Source organism: Ostrea edulis, chromosome 3, assembly GCF_947568905.1.
Source record: "Ostrea edulis chromosome 3, xbOstEdul1.1, whole genome shotgun sequence".
Lineage (NCBI taxonomy): Eukaryota > Metazoa > Mollusca > Bivalvia > Ostreida > Ostreidae > Ostrea > Ostrea edulis.
Window position 1 is genome coordinate 96171042 of NC_079166.1, and position 25709 is coordinate 96196750.

The following is a 25709-nucleotide window of genomic DNA, read 5'->3' on the forward strand; positions in this document are numbered from 1 at the left end:
ATTCAAAATAGTAATTTAATTTTTAAAAATGTACCTTCACTGTCTATCTTTAAAGAATTACCATACTGATTTGATAACTTACTTAAATTGTTTACATGTTGGAGTTTGCTATTCGAAACAATTCATCTTAATTACCCTTAACTTATGACGTCCGTTCTGTATTAACTTTCCACGTTTATATGTTTGAAGCAGATATAGAGTGGACAGTGTCACTAAATGGATTTTAATTATCTCTAAGTAGAAACCTCAACATGTTTGTAAATCGGGATTATTTCTTGTATATAGATATATCAAGATATTGATATATATCCGTATGTAGACTTCCCCGCAGACGTTCACACCTTTATGAAACTCCCAAATTCTCGACATCCCGTACACAAACACCTGTACGTGTTAGTCGCACATTGTTTCACAGCACGAGCAGCACGAGTTCACCAAGAGAAGGATCATTTGACTTTGAAAATGAACAAACGAATATCACATGGTATAAATTAGCATTGATTTCAATTTGTTAAATAGCATGAATTATATCAGCTCAAAGAAATGTGGACCATAAAATGACAAGTAAAAGCATTGGTTTATTTGTGCGATTATTTTAAAAGATTGACATTTATATTAGTGCACCACATGTATTTTAATGTATAATTTTCATTGTAATTAAGAATATTAGATGATTTAGATCCGCTGCCTACATGTTTACAGGTAGTGTAGAAATATCAAAAAGTGTACAGTTGACAACGCGATTGAAATAAGAATGCGGACAATTTTTTGTTTATTCAGTGACTCACGAACTTACCCGTCTTCTGAATGAAAGTTATAGAACATACTATTTTTTTTATATCAGTTATAACACCCGAAAACGGGGGCAAAAATCATCTTCGATTCTGCTCTTCGTGGGCTGAACACATTTTGCTATCGAAGATGGAAATTTTCTTTAAAATGCCTAGATTGTCCGCTTGCATAAACATGTATTACGGTGGTAAAAAAAAAAAGTCTAGTAAATCCAATGAAGTTGTAGTAATATAGATTTTATATTTATTTCATTTTTGACTGAGAGGGCGTTAGATAGCTAGGCACGTAACATCGGTTTAAAAAAGGGATGGGGGGGGGGGGGCAGTCCTAACTCGCGCCAGCCGAATAATTTAACATGGAAAAAAGAGAAATTAAATATATCAGAATGAAGTGGAATGGTTAATTAGTAAGAATAATATTGTACATTTAAGATTTGATTAAACTTCCCGTACCTGTATACAATTACTGGTGCTCTCTCTCTCTCTCTCTCTCTCTCTCTCTCTCTCTCTCTCAGTTATAGATTCAGTACTGTTGTATAGCGTGTATGAATAGAAGCAACTAAAATGCAAATCGTCAAATAATGTTGTCTATATATATTTGTGTGTTAACTAATTGCATTTGAAACCGATATTTTAAAACATCCTTACAGTAGACTTGGATGGGTCCATGTGGCGATCTATCCACTGCACACTTAAAGAAATTGAATTTGGGAGGGGGATTGGGACAGTTTGAGTGGATGAAAACCACCACCGCCACCACACACATGTACACAATTTAAGGTTTTGAAGATTGGACAATTTAAGCACAATTTCCTGTTGCTATTGTAGGCTGGATTATTAAATTAAGATATATTTATTGGCACAACACATGTCCAGTTTATTAATTGGCAAAACATATATAATATAGCATTCAGTCCGTCTGTCATAATCTAATTTTACTTGTATCACGCAATTTGATTTGTTGAGCACGCTGAAAAAATATTTGTTTATATTGTTTAAATGTAACTTGGCATTGGGACACACCTCCTTGACAACCAAGACGACACTATTTTTCCTTTTCTAATTTTATATTGGACAATGGAACACTGATACGTTGATAGGCCTTCGAACTAGGCCATGAAATTGAAAATCAACGGAATCAAACATGCACAATTTATAAATACTGTACTGTCTTACCCCCCCCCCCCCCCCCCCACACACACACACACACACAAACAAAAAACAAAACGCACAGTCTTTGTTTACAAGTAAAGTTACATAAAAATAGAAAATAAAAAACTCATGACGTGTACAACGATATCATATGTGAAATCAAAACAAAACAAAACCAGTATATCGAGTATTTTCATATGGGGGTTACTTGATCCGCCTATCGAAGCATAAAATGCGTCATGAATCTCTTACAACAGATGACGTCATGTCTCATCGATAACATGTGGATCGCTATCTATGCTATGAATTGCTTACATGATTTACTGTCGGATTTAACTGGCGGCAATGCTGCATGCTATGGTAAGTCATGTTGTAGTTTAAATCTGTTATTTTGAATTCCTTTTTGCCTGACCAGGTCATGCTAATATTCAGCCCGAAACTTGGATGTACTGTAAATCAAAGAAGGACTTGCTCCCAATGTACGTAAAGTTAGGTTAAATAAAACAGTTATTTCGAATGTTGACAGTCTAAAGCTGCGTAGTAACACTTTTGTAAAATAAATAGAGCAAAAATTATTCGATATGATATCAGTACCATACAAGAATACTTGCGTGAAGCCTGAATATTTTCCGATATCCCAAAGTGAAAGAAGACGCCGCGCCATGTTCATTTCAGTCACTAGGCCTAACAGTTTCGGTAACTGTCGTTTCGTTCAATGATAATGTTTATGATAATAATGTAAAACTACCAAAATTGTACACATTTTTGAAGCAACGATGCAATGAAGATGTATTGTGAACGACTTTAAAAGATGAAAACAACTAGGTATTGAAAATGAACATCTATAGTAAAAGGGCAAAACAAGCTGCAACCGAAAACTATTATTAGGTGAGGGAATTTCCCTTGCTTTAAAAATAAACACCGAACTAAAATGACCTATGTACATATACATGACACGAAATAAAAAACGTAGTTTCCTTCTCCATAAGATACTTAAACCAGCCATATTTTCTGTAAAATTCAAGTTTACCACCACTAGCGCATTATAACCGTAATATTTTTCAGCAATCCGGAATATCGTTTTTTTAAAAAATAAAAATAGTGCTCATAGCTCGCCCTAAAATATTTTTGCATTTATGGTCAATTGAAAAGGTGTATATTATAAAAATACTTTAAATATTTTGGGCGAGATGAAACCAGTATGACAAAACCTTTACAAAATAACCAGTTTTTGGTGGAAAATGACAGAAATACGGTACCATATCCGGTTCTAGTATGTATACAGCTTTAGTTGTGCTCCTATTTTTAAAATCTAACATGTTTTTTTAAGCCCCGGATTCTGATACATATTTATAACACCAATACTCCTATTCAACACTTACTTTCATTTTTATAAATTTTAAGGGCCATAATATGGGGTTTGTGGCTCTGGTCCTTTACTTTATTTTGTCAAAAAATACAGTTTTAGTAGAAGGTAATCTGAAAAAAAATTTAAAACCCCTGCTGGACTCGAACCTGCGACGTACAGTTCAGCAGTTGGTATTCTAACCTACTGAGCTACTCGGCTAGGTATTTAAATGGAAAAGGAAAAGTCAAATATTGCTGATATCGATTTTGTCATCCATGTTTTTAAAGGAAGTCAGCCATTATGACGATGTAGAGTACTACCTTAAATGTCAAACACCCATCTTATATACACATTGCATTATTATCGATTTTCTGAAGGCCCAAACTACCTGGGGTTATTTTAAATTTAATCTACCTGAGATCTGTCTGCACTAAAGCGACCTGGTGATGATTGAAATAACAGAAGTATTTGCATAGGTAGTCTATAATACTACTAAAAATTAACACACGAGACATATTTAACTGATTTATTGCAAAAACTTTTGTTTATCACTTTTGATTTTTTCCCCTTTTAAAATCGTATTTAATTTTGTCCAAAAAGAATTTTCTTTACCAAGTCGAGCGTAAAAAACCGCATCAAAATCGGTGCAGAAATAACAGTTATCGATCTATAAAGTGGCTATTTAAATTGCAAATTTAAATTTAAACTGCAATATCACAGCTCGAGCATTGGGGCGGACCTCATATGAATGTATGTATATATACATACATATATATATATATATATCATATGATATATCCCTTGTCATTTGCAAATCAATTAAGGTGGGGGGTGGGTGGGTGAAATTTCGTATCTGAATATTGCGAGAAAAGTTTTTTTCCAAATCAACCTTACAGCCGAAGCGCAAAAGATGTGGCGGGATCTACAATATTTTGACAATTCAATAAGTATGTGGAGTGGGAAGATTATGTGCTGCTATTTTGAAATGATAATTTTAGCTGAGCACTACATAATTTACAGTAGCGGATCTAATGGGTGGGGTTTATTTGAATGCAGGCGCGTAAAGCTCTACGTTTACGTCAAAACGCCCGGGCGTACACATAAAAAAAAAAAAAAAAAAAAAAAAAACGTATTAAGTCTGATTCTGGCCACGGTATGTCACAGATTTTGATGAAACTTTGTGTGTAACAATATTATGATACAAACATAGGTGGAAAATAAGTGTGTGCAGTATCTGCGGTACATTAGTCTCCCCCGGACCCCCTATCAGGGCCCTGCCCTGGACGCCACTGGAATGTTATCAACCAAATATTATCAGCATTTGCTCTTTTGCGGTCTTCGATTCATGGCCAGATCTTCAGATGACTTTATTGAAAATGAGAAATTTCTGAGTGGAAGTGACGAATGTGGCATGCATACAAGCAGACATCAGCATTCCCTCCCTCTTGTTTGTGTAAGTAAAACCTGCATGAATATAAAACTTTAGAAGAAAAGGGAAATATATTGACATTCAAAATTCACAGTTGGTTGTTCATCTTCTACAAAAATTACAGACTTGTTTCATTATTTATCTATGATAAAATTATGACATAATTAATATTTATGATGTATGTGTATTGTGTATTTACTACTATTCCTGATACAAATCTTTACTGATTATACTGATGTTTGTGACATTGTTTATAATTTTTAGATCAGAGGTGAGCTTTTTGAGAAAGACTCATGGAGGAAGTTTGAGAGTGTCAGTTCTCAGATCAAAAAGTTAGCTAACAGTAGGAGGAGTAGCAATTCATTCCACAGTATGACATGAGAAATACATGACTAGAAAGACCTTAAAAAGGAGATTTGGCATTGTTTCACGTGGAGATTAAAGAACCTTCGAAATATATAACACAGACATGTTTCAGTTACTTGGGAATAACACTTATGAGGAATTTTGCTAACTTTCAGATTGGAATGTGTTGCACAAGAAATGCTTGATCACAACCCTCTTCTGTTAAAAACCTTTTCCATGCAAATAATTAGTGTAAATGAAATTTAGCTATTTCATTAGTAAACATGTTTTCTGCGCAAGTGTGTGTCTTTGACATTAAATGCTATGATATTGTCGTATTCTTAAACAATGGAAGATCTCTACTAGTTCTTTCAAAGGAAAGCCAACAACAGGAATCGAACCTGTTCCTCCATCGTACAGATACGAAAGTGTGCACCATTACACCATGTTGGCATACATTAAGAACTGGTAGCCTTGGAGAGTAAATATTACATTATTCTGTACAGTTGATACTGGTTTGTGTGATATATGTATATATATATATATATATATATATATATACAAGTATATATAATGTATGCCTCATGTTTGGGAGTCGTCAATAAAGCATTTGAATTGAATATATTCCTTGTTCATGAAGAAAGTCTAATATTCTGAAATTTAAATAAATCTAGCATTTCTGTATGTGAAATACCTTTAAAACTAGTTTAAAGAAATGTCTTTGTAACCCAGTGATTATCTGGGTCAGAATAGGTCCTCTGTACCTGATTGCATATTGTGAACAAAGAGTGATCATTGAATAAGATTATAAACTGAAATCTTGTTTCACAAGTGTGACACAATTAATTAAGAACGATCTGACCCTTACTGCTCAAAAGACCAAAGTATCAAGTATAGGTCTAAATACAAGCAATTGATGGTGACCCTTGAATATGAATGAATTTTAAGAAATAGAGAAACAAATAATGACTAACTTACATATTAAGAACTGAACTAGCATAAGATTGCAACATAATAGGTCCTGAAAATCATTGGATGGAAGTTCTTGGGTCCATATGAGTGAAATATTCTCGAGATGGACGTTAAACAATATACAGTCAATCAATCATAAGGCCAAATTAAAACTTTATTGTCCATTTTCACATTGTATGTGTTTACACAATTAGTGCATGTAGGTGTAACTTCTATCTTTCTAGGATAAAATGTTATGCCTTGCTTAATATCAATTATTTACAACATGCAAGGGAGACTCATAAACAGCAAGCAGTTACAATAATATTAATACTGCTTTACAAGGATAACCAGTCAAAATGAGTGGAGGAAATTCGATCTGAAATAATTGTCGGTTCAAAATAGGAAAACTGGTGCGTGTCATCTATAAAACTCAGTATGTATCTTCGCCAGCAACCCAATGCAACCCATCAATAGTAGTAAAACGAAGTGATACGGTTAGATTTAATTTAACACACGTGGAAGTTATGCGAGTTGATGAATCACCTATACTTGCTTGAACACAAAGGGATAAGACTATATCAAACAAGCGTGTCACATGGAAAACCAAGTATTATACATTTCCTAAGGTCTGTCTCTGACAATTAATGACATAAAATCGAAAGTGACACAGCTAATTAAGCCATGATACGCTCATTTACGTACATTCCCATTACTTACCATTGAGTCCGCCATATTGGATTTTGATCAGTGGAAGAATCCATTCGACAGTGAGTGCCTGGCCTTCGTGCTTGCACATCGGAAGGCCTCGGGAACCAGGCTACTAAAAATCTACAAGAGTTGTCGTTCTTTAAGAAGCAGAAGACACTTGCTGTGAAAACGGAAATGCATGCCGAGTTCTGAAGAAAAACTTGTTTTTAGGGATCTTTAAAGGTACTTAACAAAACTGACTGTCGGGTACAGTGCTATTAGGTAATATACTGAATATATTGTCTGGTTATTTATCTATATGTTATGTGAGTTGCATAAAAGAAATGTCGGATTGTCAACCTAGGCCAAACGTGTATGTAAATTGTAACATTGAATTTGTGTACACCAGTGGCGGATCTAGGATGAAAGGGGTTCGACCTTAATGTGTACTTTTTCTACACAAGACCAAATGGATGAAATGAGAAAAAATTCTTTCTTTTTAAAAAATTATTCAACCAAATGTGGTGGGTGGGGAGGGGGGGGGGGGTCTTTTAACCCCCTGTGGATCTGCCACTGGTTTATGTCACAGCTGTCTCTGGGGACAAGGATGAGGTATTAGAAGAGGTTCAAAGAACCACAGGGTGCAATATGACATTTGATATAAAGGTTCAAGTTGTTTAATAGTGTGGCCTGTTTAGGAGTAAGGACTACTTAGGACTTTAGAAAACCACAGGACCCTTGTTAAAAATGTAGAAAAATCACTGTTTTTATTATTTAAGTTAAATTAATATCCATACATCCTCATGAAGTGTACATTCAAGTTTGTTCACACAATGACTACTGAGGTCAGGGTGAGGTCACAAGAGGAAAAGGTGTTTTCTTCCAAGATAAATTTTCTTTTTAGGAACCACAAATTTAAATTCATTTTACAAATAAATCTATATGCAAGCATCATCTTGTACTTTTTAAAATTTGTACACAACGACTCTTGTGTTCAAGATGAAGTCACTAAAGAGGAATACACAGAACTGAGATTTTTGTTTTAAAAGAGATGAGGCATCCTCATTCACTTTAGATTACAGTTATTTCGTGGTAAGATGACCCCTGCGGGATTAGAAAGAAGTCACAAAAGAGTTGTAATAATTACCTATGAATAAAGTAGACATTTTTAATGAAAATTTTTTAAAGGGCCAAATCATGATGAATTCTATTTTTTTAAATTATTTGTACTAGCATATCTCCATGTCTTGTAGATTCATAGTTAACATCGCGACCCCTGAGTCCAGGTAGGGGAAGATACACTATATCCACCTGTGTCACAGTGTAATAATTAAAAGAATATTAATATCAAAGAATACTTCAAAAACTTATGATTTGGATCTGAACGCTGCTCAGGATGTCCACTTTTTTGTCTCGGGCTCGTCATCCTGTCTACTTTGTGTCTCGCACGTTTTGTTTTTGTACTGAGATATTTGTTTATGTCTTTTGTTTAATTTGTATTGTCTATTTTATCTAGGATGTTGTCCACTAAGCTAATGATGGGGATCGTAGCACTACCCTGCACACAGACATGGAATGGATCTGCCTAGTCCATTATCAGAAGAGTGACCGGGACTGTTCGTCCCGTCAGAGAAGTGTCTCGAGAAGCATTACAAGGTACAGAGTTACATTATTTTAAATTAGTTTTACTTCCTGGTCACTTGGCCGGCTTTCAACTTATTTTTTGAATAATCATTTGAAAACTTTTATCGCCCCTTGGGTCCAATGAATATGAAAACAGCTGGCTCAATTTTCATGATTCATGAATATAATAAAACACTTTTATTAAAAACAAGTTCTTAGATTTCAAACATTCATTGTTAAACTTACTAACACATAGTATATATATTGTAAAATAACCATGTTAATTGCTAGCAAATAATTAAAAAAAAGAAAAAAATACGTACACTGTATTTATAATCTCTTGAAGAAATAAATCAAGTTTTTTTTTTGTTTAATACATAATTTATTGATAATATTTGAAAATGAGTTTGAGCTTGGTTTTTTATTTTTGTCACATAAAACTAACACAATATAGTCGACGTTATCTTCGTTTTCTTATTGTCATCTAGTAAGTGACCATGTGTTCAGCAAAGTTTATTCTTTGTCACCATTTTAATTATTTCATGCTTTGAGGTGACACTTTTAAGGAAGGAGTACACTTGCAGTTTGTGTTGCTGGCTGCAAGAACGACTCGCCTATCCCCGAGTACATAATGTATACAGGGGGTACCTGTACCACTCACTCTAAACAGGGATTTCATGTAGGGATTTATTTTTCCCGAGTGTCTTGACATTCACCAGCTGGCAACATATGTGTCTCGATCAGTTCAGCCTCATTTACATTCTCAATTTTGGCAATAAATTATCATTAAAATTTTTAGGTACTGAATGGGCAGAAGAATTTTTTTAACTGACTATCCCATCATTGCCTGCTGTTGGAGACTGAACACTTCATTAAAAATTGCTGGGGTGTAGCAATCAGTGGGTGTCATCATTTGCCCTGAGAAGAGTCAGAGAAGTATTCATTTTTACTGTAAAAAGTTTAGTTCATGTAAAGAGCATGAAGGAAGATTTTACAGTTATCTCCCTTAGACTATGTAAATTATAATAAACACTTGCTAATGATGTTATTTTACATATTAAATGTTGTTTGAATGTTGTCAATTTGGTTTGTAGTCAAATATGAGTTATAGCTGCCTGTATTGTACCAGTTTACATACAATTACCTACAGAATTAACAGTAGATTACATGTACCTGACATGAGTTATAGCTGCCTGTATTGTACCAGTTTACATACAATTACCTACAGAATTAACAGTAGATTACATGTACCTGACATGAGTTATAGCTGCCTGTATTGTACCAGTTTACATACAGTTACCTACAGAATTAACAGTAGATTACATGTACCTGACATGAGTTATAGCTGCCTGTATTGTACCAGTTTACAGACAGTTACCTACAGAATTAACAGTAGATTACATGTACCTGACATGAGTTATAGCTGCCTGTATTGTACCAGTTTACAGACAGTTACCTACAGAATTAACAGTAGATTACATGTACCTGACATGAGTTATAGCTGCCTGTATTGTTCCAGTTTACATACAGTTACCTACAGAATTAACAGTAGATTACATGTACCTGACATGAGTTATAGCTGCCTGTATTGTTCCAGTTTACATACAGTTACCTACAGAATTAACAGTAGATTACATGTACCTGACATGAGTTATAGCTGCCTGTATTGTACCAGTTTACAGACAGTTACCTACAGAATTAACAGTAGATTACATGTACCTGACATGAGTTATAGCTGCCTGTATTGTACCAGTTTACAGACAGTTACCTACAGAATTAACAGTAGATTACATGTACCTGACATGAGTTATAGCTCCCTGTATTGTACCAGTTTACATACAGTTACCTATTGAATTAACGGTAGATTACATGTACCTGACATGAGTTATAGCTGCCTGTATTGTACCAGTTTACAGACAGTTACCTATTGAATTAACGGTAGATTACATGTACCTGACTCTCCAGGAATGCATTTTTACCTGAGTGATTATTGCTGTTGGTCTGCATACATCATTGTGTTTCGTCTGTCATGCATTACCAATTGAGCATGTTATATACCTGTCTTTAAATGGGACGTTTTATGGTACAGCAATGTCTGTATGTCTGTCTGTAGATGGGGTGTATTATGGTACAGCAATGTCTGTATGTCTCTCTGTAGATGGGACGTATTATGGTACAGCAATGTCTGTCTGTAGATGGGACGTATTATGGTACAACAATGTCTGTATGTCTGTCTGTAGATGGGATGTATTATGGTACAGCTGCCAGCAATGTCTGTGTGTCTGTCTGTAGATGGGATGTATTATGGTACAGCAATGTATGTATGTCTGTCTGTAGATGGGACGTATTATGGTACAGCAATGTCTGTATGTCTGTCTGTAGATGGGATGTATTATGGTACAGTAATGCTTGTATGTCTGTCTGTAGATGGATGTATTATGGTACAGCAATGTCTGTATGTCTGTAGATGGGATGTATTATGGTACAGCAATGTCTGTATGTCTGTCTGCAGATGGGATGTATTATGGTACAGTAATGTCTGTATGTCTGTCTGTAGATGGGATGTATTATGGTACAGTAATGTCTGTATGTCTGTCTGTAGATGGGACGTATTATGGTACAGCAATGTCTGTATGTCTGTCTGTAGATGGGATGTATTATGGTACAGTAATGTCTGTATGTCTGTCTGTAGATGGGACGTATTATGGTACAGCAATGTCTGTATGTCTGTCTGTAGATGGGATGTATTATGGTACAGTAATGTCTGTATGTCTGTCTGTAGATGGGATGTATTATGGTACAGTAATGTATGTATGTCTGTCTGTAGATGGGATGTATTATGGTACAGCAATGTCTGTATGTCTGTCTGCAGATGGGATGTATTATGGTACAGCAATGTCTGTATGTCTGTCTGTAGATGGGACGTATTATGGTACAGCAATATCTGTATGTCTGTCTGTAGATGGGATGTTTTATGGTACAGCAATGTCTGTATATCTGTCTGTAGATGGGACGTATTATGGTACAGCAATGTTTTTATGTCCGTCTGTAGATGGGACGTTTTATGGTACAGCAATGTATATATGTCTGTCTGTAGATGGGATGTTTTATGGTACAGCAATGTCTGTATGTCTGTCTGTAGATGGGACGTATTATGATACAGCAATGTTTTTATGTCCGTCTGTAGATGGGATGTATTATGGTACAGTGATGCTTGTATATCTGTCTGTAGATGGATGTATTATGGTATATCACTGTAGGTAGGACGTATTATGGTATATCAATGTCTGTACGTCTGTCTGTAGATGAGAGGTATTATGGTACATCAATATCTGTAAGTCCTTTTGTAGGTGGGACGTATTATGGTACAGCAATGCATGTATGTCTGTCTTAGGATGGGATGCATAGTCCACCATCTGAATGCTTTGTCATGATGTATGAAATGCCCTCTAATTTCAGGAATTTTGGGGTCCTCGGGGGCTGAATTAAGGTTCCATTCCCATGCTAAAAAAGCAGGTATTTTCCCATTTTGTACTGTGAAATTCCCAAGCAATGAAAACAAATTAAAGCAGGGTAGCCTAATTGTTCATAAATCTTCACTGGCCCATAGATTACAAATTTTGCCTAACAATTGTTATATAAACCTAATATTTTGGCCTCTGCTTATTTGAATGAGGTACGTAAGCTCTGACCAAATTGAAAGTCAGAAAGAGTCCAGTTCTACCTTAAAACTGGAAAAGCCGAGGTTGTTCAAATGAAGACCTTAAAAAAACCAGAATTTAAAATGTAAAATCCATTGCCCCTCTGTCAGGGTCAGGCTCCAAAACAGGGTCAGTATAAGAAAATTATTATTGCCTTTGTATCCTTATTGTTACATATAACCAATGCTCAGGTGACCGATAACGTCAGTTAGTTTCCTGTTTAGAAAATAACAAGCTGGCTTCTTTTGACAAAATTCATGAGGATTGTAATTTCCTCATACTTTCATTTACTAGTATTTGTCTGATTTCTGGTCATTCCAGCACTCATTGTAACTTTTGTTTTTCAGCTCCCTGGTCCTCATGAGATGGTGACACCCTGCAGTAGGAGCAGTTCCTATCGGTATCTCTTAAAAGCAGACAGAGGTTTTCTTAGCATCTGATCCATTTCTGGAGACAAAATTTTGTATGGAGCTGGTAAATTTTTGTTATCTGTTTAGCTCACCTGAGTCGAAGGCTCAAGTGAGCTTTTCTGATCAAAATTTGTCCATTGTCTGTCGTCAGTTGCCTCAGCGGCGGCGGCGTCGTAAACTTTTCACATTTTCATCTTATCAAGAACCACTGGGCCAATTATAACCCAACTTGACCAAAAGTAGCCATGGGTAAAGGGCATTCAAGTTTGTTCAAATAAAGGGCCATGCCCCATTCAAAGGGGAGATCATCACAAAAAATGAGGGAAAATCTTTACAAATCTTCTCAAGAACCACCGGGCCAGAGGAACTGAAATTTTCTTAAAAGCTTCCTGACATAGTGCAGATTCAAGTTTGTTCAAATCATGCCCCCCTGGGGAAGGTGGGGGCCACAATAGGAAAGGCCCAGGCCCTTCAAATGAAGACCTTAAACACCCAGTATTTAAAATGTAAAATCCATTGCCCCTCTGTCAGGGTCAGGCTCCAAAACAGGGTCAATATAGGAACATTATTATTGCCTGTGTATCCTTACTGTTACATATAACCAATGCTCAGGTGACCGATAAGGCCAACGAGTCTCTTGTTTAGAAAATAACAAGCTGGCTTGTTTTGGAAAAAAATAATGAGAATTTTAATTTGCTCAAACTTTCATTTACTAGTACCTGTGTGATTTCTGGTCTTTCCAGCACTCATTGTCACTTTGGTTTTTCAGCTCCCTGGTCCTCATGAGATGGTGACACCCTGCAGTAGGAGCAGTTCCTACTGGTATCTCTTGAAAGCAGAGAGAGGTTTTCTTAGCATCTGATCGATTTCTGGAGACAAACTTTTGTATGGAGCTGGTAAAATTTCTATCTTTTTTTAGCTTGTTTGAGCTATAAGCTTAAGTGGGCTTTTCTGATAACCCCTTGTCTGTTGTACATCTGTCTGTCCATCTGTCTGTAAACTTATTTTCAACTTCTCTACAATCACATAAATCAATTTCAATCAAACTTAATACCGTTAAAGAATTAAAAATCGTTTAAATGAAGGACCTTCAAAGATTAGATAATCAACAAATGAAAACAGATAGCATTGGGTCATTTAAGAATCATCTCCATAACTACTGAGCTAGAAATGACGAAACCTCTATAAGTCATGTGAAACCTTCCTGACATATTGTAAATTGTTTGAAGTTTGACTTCAGGGGATAGGATTGGGGTCATCGGTGCCTGGGAAGGACAAACGCAACAGGCCAGTGACCCCATATATGGTAAAACGGTGGGGACATTCTGAAATTTATTGGGCTGAAATAATGTACATTGGGGCCATTTTTTTCTTACAGAAATTTGTCCATTGTCTGTCATCTTTGTCGTAGGGGTCATCATAATCTTTTCACATGTCCATCTTCTCCAGAACCAGTGGGCCAATTTCAACCAAGCTTGGCACAAAGCATCCTTGGGTAAAGGGAATTCAAGTTTGTTCAAATGAAGGGCCACGCCCGTCTCCAAGGGGAGATAATAGCAAAATAGTGAAACTACATTAACATCTTTAAAAAATCTTCTTCAGAACAACGGGGCCAATTTCAACCAAACCTGACACAAAGGGATTTAAGTTTGTTCAAATGAATGATTGTGCCCCATTCCAAGGGGGTTAATAGCGAAATAGTGGAAATACATTGATGACTTTTGAAAATCTTCTCCAGAAACAATCCGCCAATTTCAGCCAATCATGACACAAAGTATCTTTGGGTAAAGGGGATTCAAGTTTTTTCAAATGAAGGGTCATGCCCCCTTCAAAGGGAAGATAATCACAAAAATGCAAAAACAGGGTGGGGTTGTTTAAAAAAGATCTTGTCAGGAACCACTGGGGCAGAAGAGCTGAAATTTAAATGAAAGCTTCCTGACATAGTACAAATTTAAGTTTGTTAAAACCATGGTCCCCGGGGGTCGGATGGGGCCACAATAGGGGATCAAACTTTTACATTCAAATGTATAGGTAAAATCTTTGAAAATCTTCTCAAGAACCACTGTGCCAGAAAAAAATACAAATTTACATGAAAGCTTCCTGACATAGTACAAATTTAACTTTGTTAAAACCATGATCCCCAGGGATTCATTAATGCCACAATACAGGATCAAACTTTTACATTCAAATGTATAGGTAAAATCTTTGGAAATCTCAAGAACCACTGTGCCAGGAAAATACAAACTTACATGAACACTACCTGACATAGTGCAGATTCAAGTTTATTAAAATTATGGTGCCCGAGTGTAGGATAGGGCCATGATAGGGGATCAAAGTTTAAAGAGAAATATACATGTATAAAGAAAATCTTTTAGAAAGTGTCTTCTGAAAAATCACTGTGCCAAAAATTTGCATTTACCAGAAAGCTTCCTGACATAGTGCAAATTCAAGTAAACTCAGGTGACCTATTGCAATTGGTTTTCGTCCGCCATGCATTAACAATTGAACATTTTTAACTTCTTAATAACTACCAGTCCAATTATTTCAAATTTGGTATGAAGCATCAATGGGACAAGGAGGACATAAATTGTAAATTGCAGGACTCCAGTACCCCTGGGGCCCTAGGGGTAGGGCAAAAACTGCCCAAAATTGACCAATTTTCCAAAATCTTCTTCTCAAGAACCACACACATGTAAGAAAAACTAAATGCATAGTGATGTAGAGCAGGAAGGCCGGTACCAAAATTGTAAATTTCATGATCCCCGGGGTAGGGGTTATGACCCCAGGGCGGGGCAAATCTTGTTATATAGTATTTATCTGTAAAACACATAAATTACATCTTCTTTATTGCTATTGATACTAAATTGAAAGTAAATAGATATTTAGAAAGAAGAAGTAGTCCTTTACCAAAATTGTAAATTTGATTATTCCAGGCATAGGGGTTTTGGTATCAGGGTGAGGCCAAAATGATCAGTTATTAAGTGTGTGAACAATAGACATTTTTAACTTCTTGATAACCATCATTCCAATTCTTTTCAAATTTGGTATGAAACATCTTTGGAACAAGGGGGACATAAATTGTAAATTTCAGGATTCCTGTACACCTGGGGACTTAGTGGCCAAACTTGGTATATAGTATGCATGTGTAAGTTTGCCGATACTGTATCAAATCTAAATGCATACTTAGGAATAGCAGAAAAGGATGTACAAAAAATGGTGAATTTCACAACCCAGGGTTATGACTTTAAGATGAGTCCAAATTAGTCATATCTTTTGCTGTTTTAATGTTAATACACCTGTTATTTAAAGTCTTTCATCAGTGTATGCACTTTTGGGGGCAATGACGTTTTAAGAACACATCTTGTTTTATAATGTTGCTGGACATTAGAATTAAGCTCAGATATTTAAAACAGGAATTTTTTTTTCTAGATTTCATAGCCCATGGAAGTAGTGATACTTTTTCCTTAGTATTCAGGTGACCGATAGGCCTGTGGGCCTCTTGTTTAAATCATGCCCCCAGGAGAAGGGTGAATTGATTGATTGTATATTGTTTAACGTCCCTCTCAAGAATATTTCACTTATATGGAGACGTCCGGAGAAGGGTGGAGTCACAATAAGGGATCAAAGTTTTATATACAAATTTAAAGGGAAAATCTTTAAAAATCTACTTCTCAAGAACCATTGGGCCAAAAAAGTTTACAGTTACATGAAAGCTTCCTGACATAGTGCAGATTAAAGTTGTTAAAATTCATGGAACCTGGAGTTAGGATGGGCCACAATAGGGATCAAAGTTTTACATGTGAACATATGGGGAAGTCCTTATATCCTTAGGATAGGAGAACTATTTTCTGAACTTTACGTTGAGACATGATGGGTTGGAGAACTATTTTCTGAGCTTTACGTTGGGTGGTGAGAACTGATTTCTGAAATTTACGTTGGGAGGTGAGGGGAAATCAATGGAAACTAACTATATGCTAATTTGTATTATCCTGGATAAATAAAGGTTATTATTTTACCCCCCGCAAACGAAGTTTGGGGGGTATACTGGAATCACTTTGTCCGTCCGTTTGTCCGTAGCCGCAATTTGTCCGAAGTTTATTTCTAATACCGCTGGGCATATTCCATTCAAACTTTATGCACATCTTCTATATATTATGTAGTTGTGCATCTCCTATTTTCATTGAAATATTTTAACAGTTATAGAACTTACGCACATTTTCTTTTCATTTTGGGGGTTGCGCACTTTGTCCAGAGTTTAATTCTAATAACGTTGAACAGATTTGATGCAAACTTTATTCTCATCTTATATATATAATATAGTTGTGCATCTTCTATTTTCATTGAAATATTTTAACAGTTATGAAAGTTACGGACATTTTCGGGTTTGGCATCCACATACTGTATCTGCAATCTTGTGACTTCTCGGTAAAACATAAAGTGCCTTATGTGTGTTGAATACTTATTTGTCAGATAGTATTTATAATCTCAACTATCCCTGGCAATGGGATTCATAGTAAACTGCCTTTATTGCAGCTACTTAGAGTTGTTATACCAGTGGAAAAGATAACAATAATACCAATACTTGAGCTAATGTCATTTATTTACTGACAAAATCAATGACAAAGTAAAGTTGACATAATGATCTTTACCAAAGTGAATATATACTAAAGACTAGAAGAGTTGACCAGGGATTTGCAATCATACAGCCTAAAATGTGCCAAATAGTATTCATTGTTTATATTAAGCATATTTTTAATATTTCATGTACTGCTGTACTGTAGAATATACACTTCTGCATTCACATTGATTGCCCTTTAGATAATGTGAAAATATCCAATGTGCTTGCATTAAATATTTCCCATCATCTTATATGCCCCGCGGGGGTATTAGTCCAATTAGGACAGTTCTAGTTATTATTATTATTATAATCATTATTATTAGGGGGTGGAGAACTCTTTTCTGAAATTTACATTGGGTTGTGGTGGGGTGGAGAGCTTTTTCTGAACATTATGTTGGAAGGTGAGGGGTGGAGAACTATTATTTGAACTTTACGTTGGGAGATGAGGGGTGGAGAACTATTTTCTGAACTTGACGTCGAGACGTGGTGTGTTGGAGTAATGTTTTCAGAACTTTGTGTAGTGAATTGACGGGGATTGAGAATTATTTTCTGAACTTTACGTTGAGACAAGAGGGGATGGAGAACTATTTTCTGAACTTTACGTTGGGGGGTGAGGGGGTGAGAAACTTTTCATTGATGTCGTATAGGACTTAATGTATACAGAGATTAGATGTTGTGTTATGAGTGTTTTTAAATTGACGTTTCTTCTCAATTTGGTACATTAAGAATAATTACATGGATTTTTTGTAGACATTCGTGTTCTAATAGCATAATATAATGGTGGGAAGAAATCATTTTGGTTACTTAGTACTTAATGTTGAAATCAATTTTACAGGGTAACAGTTACTTAAGATGTCCGGCTGATTGACGAGGATAGTTCCCTAAGACTCTGACAATCTGTAGGACTTGGATAGCTCTATTGCGATAGAAAATGTCAGGTTTGTTAATGCAATTATGTAAAATGTTTTATGCCTCATTCAGACAATGGCTGGGACATTTAAGAAGTAAACATCACTTTTGAGCTGTTCGTGGTCAGTATGAACGGATTTGGATTTGAGGCAAATTCTGCGAATCGCTTAAGCGGATTCAAAGAGAATTTGCCTCATATCCAAATCTGTTCATATTGACCATGAACAGCTCAAAGGTGATGTTCATTTCTTATATTTATATTCATTTACTAAAACACCGTTTGTTTACATTGCCTCTATTTTGTTGCATCAAACGAAATCCTAGCCTCTGTCACAATAGTTATTGTGACGTACGTCAACACAGACATGACGTCACATTTCATCTCGCCCTTCCTTTTAGCTTTTATCAACATTGCAAGGTGCACTGTATTTTGGAGGTAGGAGACCGCAACATTGGGATGATAATCCACGTAAGTTTACAATCTTAATCCAAAGGTGTGACTTGCGAGATCTTTGTAACATATGTTCTAACTTTTTCAAACCATTCCGCTCTCTCGGTCGCGTGCTTTAAGCTAGCTCATAATCCGTTCATAGTTAATGTGAACGGATTGTGTTGTGCGCTGAAATAGGTTTGTTCATAGAGGAAAATGTGATTTGTAATATGAATATATAGTGATAACCCTTTTTAGCTCACATGAGCTGAAAGCTAAAGTGAGCTATTCTGATCACATTTTGTCAGCATCAGTCTTTTCGTCTCTTCATAAACTTTTAACATTTTCGACTTCTTCTCAAGCACCACAGGGCTAAAATCTAACCCTCACCTGATTCTCTTCCGTTTTTTAGTGGAATTCCTCTCTTTACATTTGTACAATCCGTTAATATATTTGTATTCTGCTTTTTAAAAATAGATATACATGACTATTTTTGTCCGGTGAATCTATTTTAGATCCTTTCATACTATCTTTCATCATTGGACGTAACATGCAATTCCATTGGTTCTTGGAAGCTAGTAGTGTATGTTAAACCAATTGTTGGTAGTTTAACTGAGAATGTTGGTCGCGGTAAAAATCCGTAATGGATGCCAAAATTCTACTACCTGGGTTGGAGAATATTTGGCAAATTTGACCTATCTCTTACAATTCAAAAGTGATGAGCAGCAAGGTTCAAGTTTCACCTGAAGTTTTGAAATATATAATAAGTCAAACTTCAAGGTCAAGATTGCAAATTCAAAGACATCTGACAATGGTGTAAAATGAAAGGTTCTATCAGAAGGAATCTATATACTAAATCTAAAGGCCATACTTTAAATAGTTCAGGAGATACTGTCTAAGTTTGGGTTTCTTTTAAAAAAAATTAAAACGGTAAGGATTAGCAAACAAGGTTGAAATCTCTGGTAATATCAGGAAGGTCTTTTACATGAATGCCGATATATGAAATATGAGAGCCATATGACTTAAAATTCAAAATTAGTGGCAATGTTAAAGTAGGGGGGCAGATATACAGGACAGGACAATATGCCTACCCCTCCCCAGCTATAGTCGCAGGGGTATAAAACACTTGAATCCACACACCTGCTACACTAGAAAATGATTTGTTTAAGTGAATTACCTTCACTATCTAAACGTGTTTGCATATTAACATGACTAATCATGACCCTGCTGTTTTGAGATGAATTTCAAAAACATTTACCTATACATCCCCTTAAAAACGTGTGTCTATTATTGTGGTTCACCCCCCCCCCCCCCCCCCCCCCCCCCCCCACCTTTCCTCGAGGACCACATTGGGTCAAATGCAGTCTGACGTGTTTTATACTGATTGTTAAGCCGTTCTTGGCACACTGATTTTGACTGCGGATAACTCCGTTTACCTGATCAGGATATAGGGCTCATGGCAGGTGTGACCGGTCAACAGGGGATGCTTACTCCTCCTAGGCACCTGATCCCATCCCTGGTGTGTCCAGGGGTCCCTGTTTGCCCAACTATCTATTTTGCATTGCTTATAGGAGTTATGAAATTGATCACTGTTCGTTATCTTGGCCTTTCATTGTGAACAAACTTGAATCTGCACTACCTGGGGATGCTTGCATATTGATATGATTAATTATGACCTCGTTCTTGTGAAAAAGATTTTTCCTTTATATCTACATGTAAAACTTTGCCCCCCTGATGAGGTCTTACCCAAACCCAAGGAGGTCATGGATCTAACAAACTTGTTTCTATACTATGCAAGGTGAATCTCATTTTTTCTGGCCCAATGGTTCTTGAGAGGATTTTTAAATGACCCACCCTATTTTTGCCTTTTCTTGATTATTTTCTGTTTGACCCTTCATTTGAACTAACGGTACAGCCATGGTGGTCTAGATATTAGAGCGCACGCCCTGCATGTGGAAGGCCAGGGTTCAAATCCTGGCCACGACAGACCTAAGTCGTTAAAACAGGTAGTGACAGTTCCATCGTCAGACGCTCGGCATCAGATGTGAATGTCACGGGTCCTCGGAGATGACCTTAACAAGAGGCCCATGGGCCACATCGCTCACCTGAGTCACCTTGGCCCATATCTGAAGACTTTCCATATATATTTGCATGTAAAACCTTGGTCCTTATTATGGCCCAAACTACCCTTTGCAAACTTGAATCTACACTATGCAAGGTGAAGATAACGAACAGTGATCAATCTCATAATTCCTACAAGCAATACAAAATAGATAGTTGGGCAAACACGGACCCCTGGACACACCAGAGGTGGGATCAGGTGCCTAGGAGGAGTAAGCATCCCCTGTTGACCGGTCACACCCGCCGTGAGCCCCATATCCTGATCAGGTAAACGGAGTTATCCGCAGTCAAAATCAGTGTGCCAAGAACGGCTTAACAATCGGTATGAAACACGTCAGACAGCATTTGACCCAATGCGAGGTTGTATTGACGAACTAGATCGTTATAACGACCATAGAATTTGCGAAATGCTGACTTCAATCGAGACTGTTGAAATCCCTGTACCATCAACTTGTTTGTCAGTAGCTTACCTCGATTTAAAAACTGACTATACCCAGAATAAGCTCTTGCATATCGAATCAGTTGAGATATATAAACACCATATGCAGGTGATAATGGAATATTGCTACATAAATGTGGGAAGTTGACGATGGAGAAGCTGAAATCATCCCGTTTGTCATACAGTTGAGTTGTTAGTTTGCCGTTAGTGTCTACTTTCAATAAAATATCTAAGTATGAAGCAGAAGTGGACGACTCTGTGGTGTCCTTTATTTCGAGCTCACAGGGATATATCAAATCGACATATGAATGAAAGCTATCATTGTTAATAGACAAAACGTCATCGATATATCTAAAAGTCGAACTGAAGGTCACAGCGAGAGATTTTTTCTTCTCACGTAGAAGTTTTTGAATAAATTCTGCTTCATATGAATATAAAAACAGGTCAGCTAACAAAGAAGCACAATTCGTGCCCATGGGAATTCCAACAGACTGTTGGAAGACCTGATCACCAAAGAACACGAAGATATTGTCAATGAGGAACTCTAGCATATTTTTTATTTCAACTTCAGAGTACACGTACTTGTGCGTGGAATCAGAGTGGTGTTTAACAAAGTAAGTTTTTGAATGACTGATCACTAGATATGAATATTTCCGTTTTCGTTGAAGAAGCAACTATGTCAGAAAGCTTTCATGTAAATGTCAACTTCTGTGGCTCAATGGTTCTTTTAAAGCTTTTTTCTATATTTGTATATAAAACTTTGACCCCCCCCCCCCCCACTTGTGGCCCTATCCTACCCCCCGGGGACCATGATTTGAACAAACTTGAATCTGCACTATGTCAGAAAGTTTTCTTATAAATATCAGCTTTTCTGACTCAGTGGTTATTGAGAAAAAGATTTTAACTATATATTTGTATGTAAAACTTTGATCCCCCTTGTGGCCCCATCCTACCCCCAGAGCCCATGATTTGAAGAAACTTGAATCTGCACTATGTCAGAAAGTTTTCATGTAAAAATCAGCTTTTCTGGCTCAGTGGTTCTTGAGAAGAAGATTTTTCCTATATATTTGTATGTAAAACTTTGATCCCCTATTGTGGCCCCATCCAACCCCCGGAGCCCATGATTTGAACAAACTTGAATCTGCATTATGTCAGGAAGCTTTCATGTAAATCTCAGCTTTTCTGGCTTAGTGGTTCTTGAGAAGAAGATTTTTAAAGTTTTTCCCTATATATTTGTGTGTAAAACTTTGATCTCCCCTGGGGCCCCATCTTATCCCCGGGGGCCATGATTTGAACAAACTTGAATCTACACTAAGTCAGGAAGCTTTCAATGTAAATCTCAGCTTTTCTGACTTAGTGGTTCTTGAGAAGAAGATTTTTAAAGTTTTTCCCTATATATTTGTGTGTAAAACTTTGACCCCCCCTTGGGGCCCCATCTTATCCCCGGGGGCCATGATTTGAACAAACTTGAATCTGCAGTATGTCAGAAAGTTTTCATGTAAAAATCAGCTTTTCTGGCTTAGTGGTTCTTGAGAAGATTTTTAAAGTTTTTCCCTGTATATTTGTGTGTAAAACTTTGATCCCCCCCTTGGGGCCCCATCTTATCCCCGGGGGCCATGATTTGAACAAACTTGAATCTGCACTATGTCAGAAAGTTTTCATGTAAAAATCAGCTTTTCTGGCTTAGTGGTTCTTGAGAAGAAGATTTTTAAAGATTTTTCCTATATATTTGTATGTAAAACTTTGATCCCCTATTGTGGCCCCATCCAACCCCAGGGGCCCATGATTTGAACAAACTTGAATCTGCATTATGTCAGGAAGCTTTCATGTAAATCTCAGCTTTTCTGGCTTAGTGGTTCTTGAGAAGAAGATTTTTAAAGTTTTTCCCTATATATTTGTGTGTAAAACTTTGATACCCCCTTGGGGCCCCATCCTATCCCCGGGGGCCATGATTTGAACAAGCTTGAATCTACACTATGTCAGGAAGTTTTCATGTAAAAATCAGCTTTTCTGACTCAGTGGTTCTTGAGAAGAAGATTTTTAAATGACCCCACCCTATTTTGGCATTTTTGTGATTATCTCCCCTTTGAAAGGGACATGGCCCTTCATTTGAACAAACTTGAAAGCCCTTCACCCAAGGATGCTTTTGGCCAGGTTAGGTTGAAATTGGCCCACTGGTTCTGGAGAAGAAGTCGAAAATGTGAAAAGTTTACAGACAGACGGACGCCGGACAAAATGTAATCAGAATAGCTCATTTGAACCTTCGGTTCAGGTGAGCTAAAAATGGATGTACCATGTCACAGTACATTGTAGGTGTGGCATGCTAAAAAACCCTCACTGCTCAATGGCCGTAAATGACGAGTATAGGTCTAAATTTAAATGTTAAACAAAATACAATCAATAATTTGAACAAACATGAATTCCCTTTACCTAAGGAAGAATGGTAGCAATTTTGATTGGAATTGGCCAAGTGGTTGTGGAGAAGAAGATGATAATGTAAAAAATTAATAACAGATAAATTTCAATTGGAAAAGCTCACTTTGTATTGTGGATATTGGCCTGGATAGTTCTGTGGTTAGAGCACCTGACATATGTAATACAGGGGTATTGGGTTTGATTCCCGGTTCAGCCATATCTTCTTTTCCTTCCCATTACATTTACATATGACAGACTATCCTTGATAATTCAGTTTGATATGATTACACTTTGTTTATTTTGTAGGACGGTGGAGATTTAGATAAGTGGTGTGATGTTATTGATGGTAAACAGAAGACTGTGACCTTGAATCTGAAGATCTGTGATGAAGACTGGACGTTTGGGGTCACTCTCTGTTACAGTACTACAAATCTAAGTAAGTACTCAGTAATAATGTAAGACTGAACTCTGTATCATGTTTATCTAATATAAACATTGTAAAATCAAACACATATTGAATTCATTCACAAACAAAATAATGTTCTGTTAAACTCACAAACACAAGTACATGTTACACATCACAAACAGAGGACTGTAATGTACACAGGGCTGTAATTAACACAGGGCTGTAATTAACACAGGGCTGTAATTAACACAGGGCTGTAATTAACACAGGACTGTAATTAACAAGCTGATGTAATTAACAAGAAGAAGGAATTAACACAGTTCTGTAAATTACAGTATATTGAGATGTGTAATTAACACTGTGTTGGTAGATGTAATTAACACTGTATAGAGCTGTGTAATTAACACTGTGATTATAGATATTGGATTTTCTTCACTTTAGCAGTGCCACACTCAGCCACAAAGAGGTTGTCTCTGATGTCCACACATAAACCCCGTGGAAACTCTAAATCACAGTGAATGTAACGGAGGAACTGTCCGTCCTGATCTAGGATGTGGATACGGTGATTGTTAATGTCTGCTGTCAGGATGTGACTCTGGCTGTCTGTAGTGATGCCGTGTGGTTTAAATGATTGCTTGGTATTAGAGGGATGACCAGTGTATCTAAATCGGAGTTTTCCTGACTGATTGACCACCACTACTGCACTAGCTAACAGGTCAGCCACACAGATATCCAGGTTCTTGTTCTCACTGAGGTATTTAGTGTTAAGAATGATATCATCAAAGGGATTGATAATATCACCAATATAACCCGATGAGTAGAGAGGACGACCCTGATCATCAAACTGAATGCTTTGTTTCTCTGTGGAGCCGGAGTAACGCACGACTTTGGATTGTTTTCTATCATCACTGATCATGGTAACCAGGAGATCGTTACCCGCGGTACAGCAGACACGGCAAGGTCTCCACCCCTGTAGTGTGATCACGGTCTGTATCTGTTTATTCTTAACTAAGTTTATAGTGTTTCTATCAGTATAAACAAGATCTCCGTCCCGTGTCACTGCTATGTCTGTTGGTTCGTTCCCTGACTTGGTTTGTATTGATGTCAGTAGTTTACTCTGGAGGTTGAGCAGTTTCATGGTGTTATTATTCCCGCACGTCCAGACTTGATCTTCACTCAGACAGCTAACATTGTATAGTCCGCCATTCAAAATGCCAAACAACATGTTATACCCAGTGTCTATGGCGGCGGTGACGCGCGGCTCATCAAGCAGTGGTTTGACTGGAGGAGACGATACAGCTTCTGCTGACTTCATTGTGTCGCCATGTTCTGTGTTAATGGATAATGGCGGCAGAGAACCAAACATTTCATTGAGCTGATCTTTGTTTATTTTCTGAGGAGAGAAACTCGGTACTGTGACTCGGACTTTAGGCGGTAATGTTCTAAACTCGGAATTCCTAGATTTGTAAGTAGAGGTTAAGGAGACGTCATTTGATTTTAGCATTGATTTCAAGTCGGACATGATCTGTTTGAGTTCCGCCATTTTCTGTGTGATTTCTTCTGTGTTTTTATTTAGCGCGTCCAGATGTTTAGTTTTCATCTCCGTAATGGCGGATTTCCGCTGGTTGACAATGGCGGTAATCTCCCGGTGTAGGATTTCTCCTTGTTCATCGGCATCTGTCGTCAGTTTCCCGTATTTCGTTTCTATTTCGGCTTTCTCGGTTTCGACATTAGACGACATTTCTTCATACCGGGGATAAATTCTCGTCTCTAATTCCTCTAGATCTTTTTGTAAGCTTTCTGTTTTAGCGCTGAGTTTTTCCAGAATATCTGACATTTCGTGACCTTTGTGTTTTCCAAATAAGGCGCAGGTAGAACAGACAGGAATGCCACATTTTTCACAGTAAATTTCACAATATTTATCGGCGTGG

At 36.9% G+C, this 25709-nt stretch overlaps 1 protein-coding gene across 4 annotated transcripts in view; it reads left to right on the forward strand.

The window, feature by feature from the left end:
* LOC125676160 (uncharacterized) overlaps positions 1-24359 on the forward strand; it is a 46823-nt gene extending 22464 nt beyond the window's left edge. For 2 of the 4 annotated variants that reach the window (XM_056159587.1, XM_056159588.1), the window contains exons 4-10: positions 8223-8362; positions 9129-11845; positions 12378-12504; positions 13210-13336; positions 17894-17996; positions 23679-23808; positions 24220-24359. In XM_056159587.1, the coding sequence (XP_056015562.1) occupies positions 10570-11487 (918 nt within the window). In that variant the 5' untranslated portion in view covers positions 8223-8362; positions 9129-10569 and the 3' untranslated portion in view covers positions 11488-11845; positions 12378-12504; positions 13210-13336; ... (1 more) ...; positions 23679-23808; positions 24220-24359. Of the gene's footprint in view, positions 1-1998; positions 2304-6871; positions 6950-8222; positions 8363-9128; positions 11846-12377; positions 12505-13209; positions 13337-17893; positions 17997-23678; positions 23809-24219 lie in introns of those variants that run through there. The other 2 variants (XM_056159590.1, XM_056159589.1) reach the window with 2 other exon arrangements.
* Positions 24360-25709: the final 1350 nt, after the last annotated feature.